Genomic DNA, 15,414 nt, shown 5'->3' on the forward strand with positions numbered 1-15,414 from the left:
TTGAAGATTTACTCCTATATTTTCTTCTAAAAGTTTTACAGTTTTATGTCTTAAATTTAGGTCTTTGAACAATTTTCAGTTAATTTTGCATTGTATTTATTTTTATACTTATAATTTATAACAAGAAATTTTCTATTTATCATACTGACATTGAGTTTCCTTCTTAGATATGTTTCTTTCAGTTAAGAAAAATGAGTCAAATTGAAGAAAAATATCAAATAAATAACAGTCCAGAGGGCACCCAGATGTGGCAAAGATGGTGAGTAAAACAGGAATCCCTGCAGTCAGCCCAGGACACAGGTGAGGGCAGTGACCCAGGAGACGTTGTAGTCAGGGAAAAAAGAGGTAGGATTTAGCTGAATTTTGAAGGGGGGAAGCCCCAGACCTGGAGTCAGAAAATCCAAGACCCCCAGATCCCAAGTTCTCACAGTTGTTCTGTGACATGGAATATGTTACCTGACCTGTCTGAACTCCTGTTTCCTCATGAGTAACAAGAGAGCAATAATACCTGCCTCTCAGAGGTATCAAGAGAAACAAACTCCTTAATGTGAATGAAAGTATAAGCTGTAAAACATTAATCGATGGGAGTTAATATCAGGGCCTAGACTTAAGCTAGTTGGCATTTGGTGAGGACCCTGAAGACAGACAAGACTTGCCTAAATGGAGAGACGGGGAAGCGTTCTAGAGCAGGCAGAGGGAGCCATGGCTTGGTGAAAGGCCCAGAAGCAGGGCAGTCCTTACTGTGTCGTGGAAGGGTTGGGGTGGAGCACGTGATGCTGTGTGAGAGGGGGGATTACCTAGGAGAGCACTGTGCAGGGAGGCAGAAAGGCTGGTTTCAGATGGGCCAGGCCCTCTGGGAGTTTGGACTTCACTGCTCGACAGGCACAGGTCTAGGTTCCTTGCTAACAGTGGAATCAGGCTTCAAGGGGTTTGAGAGCTTACTGATTTTTTAGGTATTTTAATATGTGTGACAATACAATACTCTCCTCCATCTGTCTCCAACCTCCTTTCTCATTCTTAGGCATTTGTTCCCCGGGGTAATGGGGACCTCTCCAGAAGGTTTGTCTATGTGTCATATATGGGAAGGAAATAGGTTGAATTTGACTTAGTGTGACTTGGATCAGTACCAACCTGAAAAAAGAAAATCAACATGTTGTTTTAATCCCACAATCTCCATTCCCAACATTATACTCTAAATATTTACTATTTAAAAGTGCTATTTTGGGGCCAGCCTGATGGTGCATGGGTTAAGTTCACACGTTCCACTTTGGCGGCCTGGGGTTTGCAGTTCAGATCCTGGGCATGGACCTGCTCACCACTCATCAAGCCATACCAAGGCGGCGTCCCACATAGAAGAACTAGAAGGACCTACAACTAGGATATACAGCTATGTACTGAGGCTTTGGGGAGAAAAAAGAAAAAGTGGAAGATTGGCAACAGATGTCAGCTCAGGGCCAATCTTACTCAAAAAAAAAAAAAGTGCTCTTTTTTTAATTGGAAATCATCAAACAGAACAAAAGGTTACAAAGTTAAGTCTCCCCCTTACCCCAGATCCTCAGTCCTCCTCCCTAGAAGCAACTGTTGTCTCTAGGCACTTATGTATCTTCCTCAAAACACTCAAGATATACACAAAAGTTATTCATAGAGTCAGACTCCTGTGGTTGGAGAACATCTGGTCTGATCTTGTCATTTTGCAGATGAGGAAACTGAGGCCCAGAAAGGTTAGTCACTAGAGTTATTTCAGATCACACCTTAATGCAAATATTTGGTTACAAAACAGTATACATATATTTTATTTATTTTTATTTAATATATATATTTACTTAATATATAAATTTATTTTATTTACCCAATTATATATGGTTTTCTATAGCTTAATCAAAGTTATTTTGACTTTTTAAGAACATAAAAGTTCTGTAATTTCCAAAAATTAAAAAAACTCTCTATTGATAATGAGGGCCATGGCAGTGTTCTGAGGGTGGGCATAGCGGGACTTGCACCAGATGGGTGGGCAGAAGTGGCAGAGGCCAGAGGCAGGCCAAGCTGTTAGAAAGTCCTGCGGTGATTCAGAAACGAGAACCAGGAGGCTACAGCAGCCTGGCGCAGCGGGCAGACTCAGCAGAAGCGCTGGCGGCCTGAGGACCTACTGCTTAAGGGGGTGCAGAGGAGGGCATCCCCCACGCCTTGGGGAGCAGGATGACTAGGTATCATGTAGGGAAATGGAGCTGGTGACTCTGGGGTGACTGCGAAAGGGAAAGATCTATTAGGCAAATAGAGAGACCAAGGCTTCAAGGACTGGGCAGGGCTGTGCAGCTAACATCTATGGATTCTGGAACTGATCACATAGAGCAGATTTTTCAGGAAGAGCACGTAAAGGAAGGATTTGGTTCTGAGCCTTAGGGAATGTTGTGGTTAGGAGGCACCAGGAGGGTAGGACTTTATGTGAGAAGCCTTAGGGAGCCACTGCAGGTTCTTGAGCAGAGGAGTGACTGATCCTGGAATCCCAGACTCTGAGAGGCAGAAGGGACCTCCCAGGTCCTTGGCCCCAGCTTTTGTCCCACATTTGAGGACCACATTCCTGAAAACAGCCCCCAATATACCCTGCAAGCATGCACATCTCCAGGGAAGAAGGCCCCATCCTTTCCTGGTGGCACTATCTGGCAGCCTCCCCTGCCTGTGGTTAAACAACTGTCCTGGTGAGAAGGCACCTTGGGTGGTGACATGAACGGGCTCCTCCAGCTCCAACGTCTTCACCTTTGCATCCTGCCCTGAGAGCATCCTTATCACAGAGCAGAGGGTTGGAGCATCTGGTCATGGCCCCAAGTCCTCCCAGGTTACATACTCCCAATGCGTCTCAGGACATGGTTTCCAGACTCCTGGCTCTTTTGCCTACCAGGCCAAGGGCTGTGCACTCTGACAAGGAAGAATGAGGCAGACCTGGCTAGAGTTGGTCAGTTCTGAATTCTTGCATCATCTCATTCAACACTCCCATCCCTTGGGAACCAAGGCTCATCCCTTTCCCAAAGAAGAGGAAGCCAAGTCTCCAAGAGGCAAAGTGAGTTGCCCAAGACCACACCGGCAGGGATGGAGCAGGGTTTGGACCAGGGTCCACCTCCAGGATTTCACTGCTCTCGCAGCAACCTGGGCTTTGGGGCACAAGGGCCTGTATGAAGGGCCCATGTGGGAGGCTGGTGAGCTGTGACCAAGAAAAGCATGGTGGTGGGTTGTCCATGAAAGGCACAGGGGGTCACCCTCATCCTTCCAGGAGTTCCCCTGCCAGGAGGGTCTCCTTTATGGCCACTGTGCCAGCTGACTGTAGGCAGCATGACAGCACACTGTCACCTACAGTCAGAGTACCCTTTGCTTCCTAACTGTTCCTGGAGAATGGCTTAGCCCCAACAGGAGTGCTTCACCCTTCCCAACTCCTCTCCTAGCTCCTGGAGCAAGACAAGGAACAGAAAGGTGGAGCTGAGGGGCTTACCCTGTGGTCCCAGACACACATGAGCCAATCTGAATGTCATGGTTAGGAGCCATGGTGGCTCTGAAGTTGGTGTGTCTGAGTTTGAATCAAGCTCGGTCACTACTAAGCTGTGTACAAATGACTTACTCTATCCTCGGGATAATAATAATATGAGTATTGTGAGTTGTCCTGAAGGTTCAAGGAGTTTCTATATACAGACCTTTGGAACAGTGCCTGGCACATGGTAAATACTCAATGTCTGTAACTATGTCAGAAGACATCATTCTCAGAGTTATTACTCTGACCCTGGGGGACATAGACCAAGGGGTGCAGAATCAGTACCTACAGTTCAACAGGTGTCGGAACATCAACCATGAAAGATCATTGATATACTGAAACCACCTCTCAGCCTCACAGTTGGGGACAAAATAGGAGTGATAGGGACTGTGACAAACTGGAGAGCCAGTGCCCCTCTCCAGAAGGAAGCTACTGCTCAACCAGTTGTTGCCTTGTGAAAATTTGGATCATGTTGCCACATCTGTGGATTTTCCAAAGAAGGTGGAAATTTGGATTTTTATGTGAAATGTACTGATTTTTAAATGTGGCAATTAATTCAGTATAAAATAACCCAATGGGGCCAGTCAGGTGGCGTAGTGGTTAAGTTCACACGCTCTGCTTCGGCGGCCTGGGGTTGCCGGGTTTGGATCCTGGGCACGGACCTACTCACCACTCATCCAGCCATGCTGTGGAGACGTCCCATGTACAAAGTAGAGAAAGACAGGCACAGATGTTAGCTCAGGGACAATCTTCCTCAAGCAAAAAGAGGAGGATTGGCAACAGATGTTAGCTCAGGGCCAATCTTCCTCACCAAACAAACAAAACCCCAAACTAAAAAACTGAATAGGCCAAATCAGACTCTTCTGTGACCCTCCAGGGCACAACTTTCCTGTAGACTGACAGCCCAGGGCAAGGTAAGGTTTTTGCAGCCCCTGGAGGGCAGGAGAGAATAGTGAGGGCTGACTCTGCCCCCAAGTCTCTCTAATCCTGAGTCAGCCTTCTTCTCACCTGACTCTCAGAGTGAGGGCAGGAGAGTGGGTGTCTGTGAACCAATGGGATTATGCCCAGTGGTGGAGGCTCTACCCAATTTTGAGCCATCTTTCCAGCCTGGGGACTGATCTGGAGACAGATGGAAGAGGCGGGAGGATGACTTCATTCCACGCATGAAGCAAATTAAGCACTGCTACATGCCAGTCACTATTCTGGGTGTTGGGGGACAGCAGAGAGTACCAGACGCCAAGCCCCTGCCCTGGCAGAGCTCACGTTAATGCAAGTGTGCGGAAGGGGCAGGTAGAGACAGGTGGTAAACACGCAAATATTCAGTCAGTGGTGATACCTGCTGTGAGAAACAGAGCAGGGTAAGGGGGACTAGGAGAGGGAAAGGCTCTGAGAGAGAGTGAGGTATCAAAGATAATAGAAGCCAGGGATAAGATGGAGATGTGCCCGGCTGGGAAGGTGGGTGAAGGAGGCGGTGTTGACAAGTGAGCAGAGGCAGGCCCAGCCAGGCCCTCTTCTCCTGGTGGCCACACTCTCTGAACCCCAGATGTAGGCCCAGAGGCACTGCATCCTTTTTAGCAATTTCTGACATATGGTTAGTACCTCCCCTTGCTCCCTCTCATCTCTGGACAGATAGCCCTTTTCATATTCTCCTGTAATTCCTTTGTGTTTATAACACACACAATGAAACTTCTTCAGGGTAGAAAGTCTGATTCTTGTTCAACTCTGAGGTCTCCCCACCTCTATGTTCCCCACAGTGCCCACGAATAATGGGCTTCAATATAAAAATGTGTTAAACTGAAATAATGACATGGCCTTCAGCACCTTACCTTACTTCTCACACCTTAGTTTGCTCTCCTGTAAAATGGGGGTAATATACAGTCCCACCTCAACAAATTGTGAGGAGGAAATGAGATAGAGGCTATAAAAATAGGAGGTCCAGATAACCCGGGCCTTGGGAGTGTTCCCAGGTTTTTACAAGTTTCTCTTGCTAGGAGCTGAGTACCCCTGAGCTACTGGGAAAGGTTCTTGCCCTCCTAGGTCAGCCAACCCCCACTGATTTCCCTCCTGCTGCCATGGGGCCTCCATTTTCTCCTCTGAGGTGAGCTAATGGGGGAAGAGGGGCTGGGGCACAGCTTCCCAGTGAGGCTGGAGCCAGGAGCATAGGCTGCCACAAATCCATTCTGGCTTTGCTTGAACGCTCAGCCCAAACTCTTGTTGCCCTGACTATTTCATTTAAGCCATTTTTGGTCTGTAGGATGTTCCCTCTCCCAGTCCGCTCTGCCAGTCCCTGCTCCCACCCCACAACCCATGCATTCGAGCCCCATCCCTGGGTGTGAGTCCCAACAAAGGCAGGCCCCGGGGGACCAGCAGCCACCAAATCCAAGAAAGGGCTTTCTGAGAGCGGCTGGCGGAGCCCCTGTGAGATGGAGAGGGTCCAGAAATCCAGAGACCCTCACTGGCATCTGGGGTCCCCCGAGAACCTGCTCCCACTGGAAGAAGAGAGAGGGGTGTCGTCTCAGCCACCTCCCTGCTCCCCCGTCCTCTTTTTTCCCCAGGCTGCGGGAGGCAAAGGGTTAAATCCCATAGAGCTGATGCTCTGACTCCAGGCTAGAGGGGCCCGGGAAGCTGGGGTCACTTCCTGCTCCGTCCCAGTCACCCTGAACTGGTCCCCGGGTCCTCAGCCTGGGATCACCCCTTGAGAAGGACCCCAGAGTCCTCGGCATCTAGCCCGCCCCCCAAGGCAGGGCATTCAAGGGGTTAAGTCCCCTGGGGCTGGATTCTGCCTTCCGGCCTTTCCCAGACCCTAGAGCCGTGAGTTGGGGACGCCTGGGTTCCTGGGGGGTGGCCCGGAGGGCCCGGGACGGCCGCCGGGGAACAATGGGGCGCGGGAGGCGGGGCCGGGCCCGGGCCTGAGCCCCCTTCCCCGCCCCGGGGCCGCAGGGGTAGGGATGGGGGCCGGGCAGGGGCCGCCGAGTGCCGCGAGGATTCTGGGAAGAGCGCGAGGGTCTGGCTGTGGGGGAGGGGAGGGCGTGAGCATTCTGGGAAGAGGGAATTCGGCCGGACGGGCCGGGGGCCGGGGCGCCGCGGGAGCCGGGAACGCTGGGTGCCCTGGGGGCGCGGGAGGGCGAGGAAGCCGGGCTCGGGATTGGGAGCCGGAAAGAGGGTCGCGGGGACCAGCTGGAGCAGAAATCCAGGGTTTAGGCTGGTGCAGGCATGGGGGGGGCCAGGGTGGCTGCATTCCCGCTGCTGTCTCCATGTCAGGGTCACCCTGGGCCGCTCTCCACACCTCTCTGTGAGGCAGCCGCCTCCTTCCCTCCCTCCGTCTGCAGTGGGGCTGGCCGAGGTCCGGTGCTCTCAGGCCTGGGCCTGGGTTGGCTGCAAGCACTTCTCGCCTCCCTGGCTCTCCCCGCTTTCATCTCCCTGTCCGCCTTGTCATTAACTCTTTTCCTTCTACTCTGGCCCGCTCAGTTGGAATTTCTCAGATAATGAAGGTACTAAGCTCTTACCTGTGCTCAGCAAACACAGGAGCCCTCTTCAAAATAGTCAGGAAGCCCCCAGCTTGGCAGAGGTCCCTGGTTCCACCTCCCCAAAGACACTTACAGATGGGGGAGGGGGGATTCTCATAGCCTAAGGAGCTGCAGAGATGAAGAAATTAATTTACTTCCTAAAATCTAACTCCTGTGTCTCCTACTGCGATTTGGCAGAGTTCAGCTAGCTTCAGCTTCACTTTGGTTACCTCCCAGCAGCCTCCTCATAAGTCTTTGCCATAGCTCCTTGCACTACTGCCACCATGCACACTGCCACCATGCACCGTGCCCATCCCACATGGCCACCCAAAACCCAGGCCCTCCCCAGGGACTCTCTTAAGGGCCTAAACATTGTGGGAAGTTCTCCTAGCATTTAGCCCCTGTGGTCCTGTTCCCTTATCCTGCAATCATATCACCCTTTTTGGAGTGACAGCTGGCTATGTTTTACCAGGAGGCCACTCTGAACTCCTGTTCCTTTGCTGCTGTCTCCTTGCAAACTGATTTTTAAAAGCATTGGACCAAACAGGTTTTCCAGGAGCAAGGGGCATCTCATTTATTCATCTTTCATTCATTTAACAAAATTTATTGTGCACCTGTTATGTGTTAGGCATGGGCTATAGCAGCAAAAGAGAACCAAGGGAATAGAAGAAGGGGGACCAGGATGGGAGTGAAAAGGAAGGCTTCCATGGGGAGTTTTGAATTCATAGACGCAGATTGTCAGACCCAGTCACTGGATCCAACCCCTCCTTTTACAGCCAAGGAAACCTCTCAGTCCCAGGAATTTCTCCATCCCATTCTCATGGCCAGCAGGCTCTGTCTGAGCTTACCTCACCACCGTCTCCTGCCCGCAGCCCACGTTTATGAGTTTCACATGACTCCCAAGGTCTTCTCCCTCTCTCAGAGGCCGAGAGAAGCCAGACAGAACCTTGCACTTCTGCTCTAGCTCTGCCACTTCCAGCCTATGACCTTGGAGAAATCTCCCTGGGCGTTGATTTCCTAATCTGTAAAATGGACAACTTAATTTCTGGGTCTCCTCAAAGGATTGTGGGGAGGACTGGGTGAGATAATGACACCACAGCTGGCACTGTGTCAGCTGCTGGGTGGTCCCCACACACTTGTCCCTTCTCTCTTTTCCATTTCCCTCTCAGGGTAGTTCCTGCAGAAGCCCCTGATGGCTTTAAACTGTGCCCCCCCCCCCGCCCCCCTCCCCCCCGCCACCTCTGACTTGACCTTCTTTCTATGCTTGGATAACAGGAAAGCTAAAGAGCCCCAGTCCTTTTGAAGGGCCCCTGTCCCCTCAGGGAAATCAGCGTGGTTTCTTTTTTTTAACTCTTTAAGTGTTCCAGGTAGGCTCAGTTCTCTGTGGGGCTCATAAGGAAAGTTTATTGGCCCCAATTAGCAGCCCCATTAAGGAGGAAAATTAGAGTCTTAATGAGCTTCCTCTGATTAGCAAAATAACAGGTTTCCCAGCCTCTGGGCATCAGAGGGGTAGGAAGAAAGCCTCCTTCTCCTGTGGGTGTCAGATACCTTTCCAGCCCCCAGTCTGGGTTCAAAGGGTTATGACTGATGAGCTTTTAATTACACTCTTAAATGTATCTACTTGCTTAGTTGTAATCTTAAGATCTGGAGCAGGTATCAGGCCTGCAGGGGTGGGTAGGGGGACCAAGTGAGAACTGATGCCCAGAAAAATGGGGAGGTAGGAAACTGAAGTTCACATAAGGAGGAATAAGGGCTGGGGGACGGGCAGGTGGGGGAGTGGGGCTCCAGGAGTAAAGAAATGTGGGAGATCAGCTCCCATTGTGTGCTCATCTCTCTCCTCCCCCAGGGTCCCTGGATCACCAGGCAGTCCTGAGCTCTGGGATGGAGCCTGAAGCAGCATTGTGGGGCCCAGATCTGCAGGGTCCTGAACAGAGCCCCAACGATGCTGACAGAGGTGAGGGGCACAAGAAGGGACTGCAGTCCTGACAAGACAGTGGCCCCAGTTCAGGGAGGGGCCCAGACTCTGGGGGAAACCCAGGGGAGGGAAGAGAGGCCCGACCCTCTGTTCTGAAAGGAGATGGGGGCTGGAGACTCCCTTTCTCTCTATAGGTGCCGAGAGTGGGAACGAAGAGGAGAGCCCTCAGCAGGAAAGTTCTGGGGAGGAGATCATCTTGGGAGATCCAGCTCAGAGTCCAGAATTCAAGGACCCACCAGAGATGCCCCTTGAGAGACCCTCCCAGGATCCCTCAGTCCCCCAGGACCCCCCAACCCCACTGGGTCACCCCAACCCCTTGGACCACCAGACCCCTCTGGACACCCCCACCCCCGAGGTAGTGCCAGCCCCGTCTGACTGGACCAAGGCCTGTGAGGCCAGTTGGCAGTGGGGGACTCTGACCACGTGGAACAGCCCTCCGGTGGTCCCGGCCAATGAGCCTAGCCTGCGGGAGCTGGTGCAAGGCCGCCCATCCGGGGCTGAGAAGCCCTATATCTGCAACGAGTGCGGCAAGAGCTTCAGCCAGTGGTCCAAGCTGCTGCGGCACCAGCGCATCCACACAGGCGAGCGGCCCAACACCTGCTCCGAGTGCGGCAAGAGCTTCACGCAGAGCTCGCACCTGGTGCAGCACCAGCGCACGCACACCGGCGAGAAGCCCTACAAGTGCCCCGACTGCGGGAAGTGCTTCAGCTGGAGCTCCAACCTGGTGCAGCACCAGCGCACGCACACGGGCGAGAAGCCCTACAAGTGCACGGAGTGCGAGAAGGCCTTCACCCAGAGCACCAACCTCATCAAGCACCAGCGCTCCCACACGGGCGAGAAGCCCTACAAGTGCGGCGAGTGCCGGCGGGCTTTCTACCGCAGCTCGGACCTCATCCAGCACCAGGCCACCCACACAGGCGAGAAGCCCTACAAGTGCCCCGAGTGCGGCAAGCGCTTCGGCCAGAACCACAACCTCCTCAAGCACCAGAAGATCCACGCCGGTGAGAAGCCCTACCGCTGCACCGAGTGTGGCAAGAGCTTCATCCAGAGCTCCGAGCTGACCCAGCACCAGCGCACGCACACGGGTGAGAAGCCCTACGAGTGCCTCGAGTGCGGCAAGAGCTTTGGCCACAGCTCCACCCTCATCAAGCACCAGCGGACTCACCTGCGCGAGGACCCCTTCAAGTGTCCGGTGTGCGGCAAGACCTTCACGCTGAGCGCCACGCTGCTGCGGCACCAGCGCACGCACACGGGAGAGCGGCCCTACAAGTGCCCGGAGTGCGGCAAGAGCTTCAGCGTCAGCTCCAACCTCATCAACCACCAGCGCATCCACCGCGGCGAGCGGCCCTACATCTGTGCGGACTGCGGCAAGAGCTTCATCATGAGCTCCACTCTCATCCGCCATCAGCGCATCCACACCGGCGAGAAGCCCTACAAGTGCTCCGACTGTGGCAAGAGCTTCATCCGCAGCTCCCACCTCATCCAGCACCGACGCACCCACACAGGCGAGAAGCCCTACAAGTGCCCCGAGTGTGGCAAGAGCTTCAGCCAGAGCTCGAACCTCATCACCCATGTGCGCACCCACATGGATGAGAACCTCTTCGTGTGCTCCGACTGCGGGAAGGCCTTCCTGGAGGCGCACGAGCTGGAGCAGCATCGGGTGATCCACGAAAGGGGGAAGACTCCAGCTCGAAGAGCTCAGGGCGACAGCCTGCTGGGGCTTGGGGACCCCGCCCTGCTGACCCCACCCCCAGGAGCCAAACCACACAAGTGTCTCGTCTGCGGAAAAGGATTCAATGATGAGGGCATTTTCATGCAGCATCAGAGGATCCATATTGGAGAAAACCCCTATAAAAATTCAGATGGCCTCATCGCACACCCAGCCCCTAAACCTCCTCAGTTGCGACCCCCCAGGCTCCCTTTTGGAGGGAATTCCTATCCAGGTGCTGCAGAGGGCAGAGCTGACCCCCCAGGCCAGCCTTTTAAAATGCCTGAGGGGCAGGAGAGCTTCAGCCAAAGGCTGGGGCTGCTCTCCTCCAAGTCCTACATTTGTTCCCACTGTGGAGAAAGCTTTCTGGATCGTGCTGTGCTCCTTCAACATCAGCTCACACACGGCAACGAAAAGCCCTTTCTCTTTCCTGATTATAGGATTGGCCTAGGGGAAGGGGCAGGGCCCAGTCCCTTCCTAAGTGGAAAGCCCTTTAAATGCCCTGAATGCAAAAAAAGCTTTGGCCTCAGCTCTGAGCTGCTGCTGCACCAGAAAGTCCATGCAGGTGGGAAACCCCAGAAGAGTCCAGAGCTGGGGAAGAGCTCTTCTGTCCTCCTGGAGCATCTCAGGAGCCCCCTGGGGGCCAGACCCTACAGCTGCTCAGATTGTGGGGCCTCCTTCCTGGATCGCCTGGCCCTCATCCGGCACCAGGAGACCCACACCCAAGAAAAGTCCCCCAGACCCAAGGACCCCCTTCCAGAGCCAGCCACCCTGTCCACAAGCCAGGAAGGTGAGGGAGAGGCCCCCACTCCCACAGGGAGCAGCAGCCATGGGGATGGGGAAAATCCCAAAACCCTCTTGGAGGAAAAGCCCTATTTATGCCCCGAGTGTGGAGACAGCTTCACAGAAGTCGCAGCCCTCCTCCTCCATAGGAGCTGCCACCCAGGGGTCTCCCTGTGAAATGGGTCTGGAGACCAGGGGCCTCTCTCTCTTGAGAGGAACACTGGATCGCCCCAAAAATTATGTGGGGAAAGGAGGAAAACCCTATCAGATTGTAGAGAAGCAGAGGATAAAGAACCCTGGGTAAAAATAGTGCTTTTACATCAGTGATGAGAAACCCTATAAAATTGTTGGTGGGAACCACTTATAAGGCAGTAGAGAAAAACTCTTGGGTTAGAAACCCTATAAATATGTAGGAAAAAAAAAGCCCTTTAAGTCTGTAGCAGAAAAACCCTATAAATTATAGTGGATAAAAGCCCTGTTAATTGTAGAAAGAGGTCCCAATATGTGTCTAGACACCCCTATAAAACTGTATTGAAATCCTTATGACACTCTAGGGTCGGGGAAGTGCAGGGAATACAATAATGGCATTGACTTGGGAGGCGTGACCCTCAGAAGGTATAGAAGAACCTCCCGTGAACTTGTTCCACATGTTCTCCCACTGGAGTACGGGAGGGAACCTTTCTCCCAGAAGCCTTGGACAATTACACTGAGGAAAATGCTCAGCTGGGGAATAGTGTGGGGTTTGGGTGGAACTGGAAGAGGAGGAAAACAAGCGATGAGGAGCCCACAGACCCACGGAGGAGAAACAACCCAGGAACTAGGGAGAGAAAGCTCCTTGCACTGGGGCTTCCTCGGGGTATGGGCCCAATCGTAGATGAATTGCATGTGTTAGAGGCCCATGGAATTCCTTATCGGAAAGAACCCAAAAATGGGGAAGAAGAAAAATGATGTCAGGCCTTTTTAAAGGCTAAAGTTTAGGGTGCATAAAAACTTTCAGTGTAAGAGTACTGGGAAACCACCACAAAAATTAGGGGGACGAGGGGGGGGATTTCTGTTAGAGTGCTTTGAGGGAAGCAAACCAAGGTGGAGAAACTGTTCATAAAGAACCTAGCACCTCCAGGCTGCCCTGTTTCCGGGAGCTTGTTAAACTGCAAGTGCAAGCAGATCCCAGCTCAGGCCTTCAGGGTTCTCCCCCGCCAGGCAGGACGACCCTACCCCAGCCCAGCTGGGGGCTTCTATGCTGACAGGCCTCCCAGGGATGGAGGGTCCCTCCTGCCACATTCTCAGGTCTCACTGTCAGGAGGGTTCTCCTGACCTCAAACTGCCACCAGTCTTGCTGCAGTGGCTGCCAATTTCCTTGAATTCTGTCCTCGGTTGGAGAGGGAGAACCGCTGCTAGTGACCTCCAAAGAGTAAAGCCCTTCAGAGACTCAAGGGCTGTGTGTGGTTAAATCCTCCCTAGACTTCTCTTCTCCAAGTCAATGAAAGCCATGTGTGGGTTCTCTGTGGCAATGAGGAACAGCAAGTTGACAGACTAGAGAGCTTTGATTAGCCAGCAACCTGCTTTTAGACCTCACTTTCATCTGAGCTGTTAGCAAGGCTGCTGGCAGGATGAGCCAGCCTGCACATAGTGGGTGGTGTCCAAACACCCCAGACTGGACCGTATACTGAAGAGTAAATTGAGGCCTAACCACCTTCCTCACTCTGTCTTACCTGGAGCCCTCTGAGGTGGTGATGACCCAGCCTGATCGTGGTCTTGGAAAGGGACAGATTCCACCCACTTGGCTCCTCTCCTCCTTTGCCAGAAACCTTCAGAGGGAAACGGAAGGATGAGAAACTCACTCCCTGGCCAGGCTCATATGTCCTCACACACCACACAGTTACACACTTCCATTAACCCAGCCAAACCTACAAACATGACCAGGTGTGTGTGGCAGGGGAAAGAGACTGTTGCTCTCTAAAATGGTTGAAGAGAGAAAATGGAAACATCTGTAACAAGAATCCCACCCCTTAACCCTGAAGACTCTTAAAGAAGGAGAGGACTCCATCCAGTGCTGGGTCTGAAGGAAATGCCCACTGACCCCACACTGGCCCCAGTAATGCACTGTGGTCCTGGAGTGAGAGAACTGAGATGCTAGATGAGGTGGCTCTTCAGGAATCGCATCCCTGGAGATGGTGACTCAGATTCCTATAAAGCTATGGAAGAGACCTCTAATTCCATTACCTAAAAGTTCAGAAGGTGCAAGTTCTTCAGCCTTCATCTACCCTGCCCCTAAAGGGATGACCCTCAAATTCAAAGCATCAAAAATCTAGAATATTATAGGAGAAACCCAGGCCTGCTAGGGAGAAGGAAAAGGCAGGCCTCATATGATTGTGGGGGGATGCTGTTAACATCTGCATAAAGCCCCACCCTACCCAAGTGCCAGGTCGGAAAGCACTGAGAGGGGAGAAGGAGCCTGCCTGCTGATTCTCTACTGACAGAAGCGTCAACAAAGGGGGTGTCCCTATGAGACTGAGGAAGAAGAGACAATCCTCCAAGTCAAAGCAGATTTTTCCCCTCTAAGATGGTAGCAGAAAGAAACTTCAGTTGTAGAGACAAACCCCTTGTAAAGCTAGAAGCAGATCCCCTCAGAAACAGGTCTGAGGAATCTGTCTCTAGAAAAGAGTCCTAGGGAGCAGCCTCTGGGGCTCGGCGGCCATTCCAGGGGGAGGTGGTCACTGTGGTCAAAGGCCGACTGTAGGCCTATTGAGGACTAGGGTGTAGCGTACGTAGTAGGATGCTCGCATGTTGTAGGGATGGGTGAGGGCCAGGGGTCTCAGCTCTGGTACTGAATGGATCGATGTGGACACGATTAATTGGGGTCTGGGGTTTCATAGCAGGAAAGGAGCAGAGTTGGAGACTGGGGTGTGACCCATTCTCTGTGCCCACCTCCCCAGACTCCTTTAACCAAGTGCTTCCCTCCCAGAGTGGGCTACTTGGGAAGAACTAAGCAGGAAGCTGGCTGGGGGGAGGTGGCAGTGTCGAGTCCCTCTGACCAGCTCAGGCAAAGGCCCTTGCCCTTGTGGCACTTGCCCACCAAAACTGAGTCTAGAAGGTATGGTGTAGCCAAACTCTCGTCCAACTCCGTGCAGGCCTGACTTTTCAGAATTCCCAACAGACAGGGTCACAGAGTCATGGTGAAAGCAGAGGAAAGAGTAGAAACTGATCTGAGCTTACGGTGAAACTTGAAACTGCAGTGAATATGGAGGTCAGATGGGAACTCGAAAGAACTGGGCATGAATCCTGAATGGTGGGGAAACTTGAAACCATCACAACCAAGAGGTGGGGTTCCATGACACCCGCCCCTGAGGTGAGCAGCCCCCAGACTCCTTTGCCCCCGATTAGGGAAGCCCCACTCACCTGACTTGTCCCCCCTGGAGTGAGGAGAGGCCCCACTTTTGAGTGTTGTGTGTCAATAACAGTGTTGTGTCACTGGTGGTCATGTTGATTAGTTGAAGAGAATAAAGGGAATAAGATTTCCCCGGTGTCTTCTGTCTTCTCTTTCAAGCCTAGAGCAAGCTGAAAGAGCTTGTCCTCTCCCAAAGCCAGGGTCCAAAAAAGCTGAGCCCAGCCCCAGGCTGCCCTGGCACCCTTCCCCCAGAGGCCCTAGAATCTCCATCCAGTGCTTGCTGGTGGGAGCCTGAAGGTTCATGGAGTTTTAAAATCCAAACCCTGGGGAGAAAGGGGGAAAATGTGCTAGGATGGTGGCAGAGCCAAGTAGCTTTTGTTGGTGCCTGACTTCAGCACCAGCATGATGTGCTGACTGCTGGGTGGCTGGCTGCCTGGTGACTGTGGCACTGGCTGGCTCAGGCCCAGCTGTGCAGCCCCAGGGAGGCCTCTCTGGCCACAACACCTGCACCCTCCCCAGGCTGCCACAGGGAAAGCT

The 15,414-nt window shown here is 52.7% G+C and overlaps 1 protein-coding gene across 1 annotated transcript; it reads left to right on the forward strand.

Annotated features, from left to right (window-relative positions):
* The first annotated feature begins 6,166 nt into the window (after positions 1-6,166).
* ZNF629 (zinc finger protein 629) lies at positions 6,167-12,254 on the forward strand. Its single transcript, XM_058569593.1, has 3 exons — positions 6,167-6,328; positions 8,870-8,977; positions 9,133-12,254. Exons 2-3 carry the CDS (start codon positions 8,905-8,907, stop codon positions 11,664-11,666), a joined length of 2,607 nt encoding a protein of 868 aa, XP_058425576.1. The 5' UTR covers positions 6,167-6,328; positions 8,870-8,904; the 3' UTR covers positions 11,667-12,254.
* Positions 12,255-15,414: the final 3,160 nt, after the last annotated feature.

The sequence above is a fragment of the Diceros bicornis genome, chromosome 26 (genome assembly GCF_020826845.1).
Source record: "Diceros bicornis minor isolate mBicDic1 chromosome 26, mDicBic1.mat.cur, whole genome shotgun sequence".
Classification (NCBI taxonomy): domain Eukaryota; kingdom Metazoa; phylum Chordata; class Mammalia; order Perissodactyla; family Rhinocerotidae; genus Diceros; species Diceros bicornis.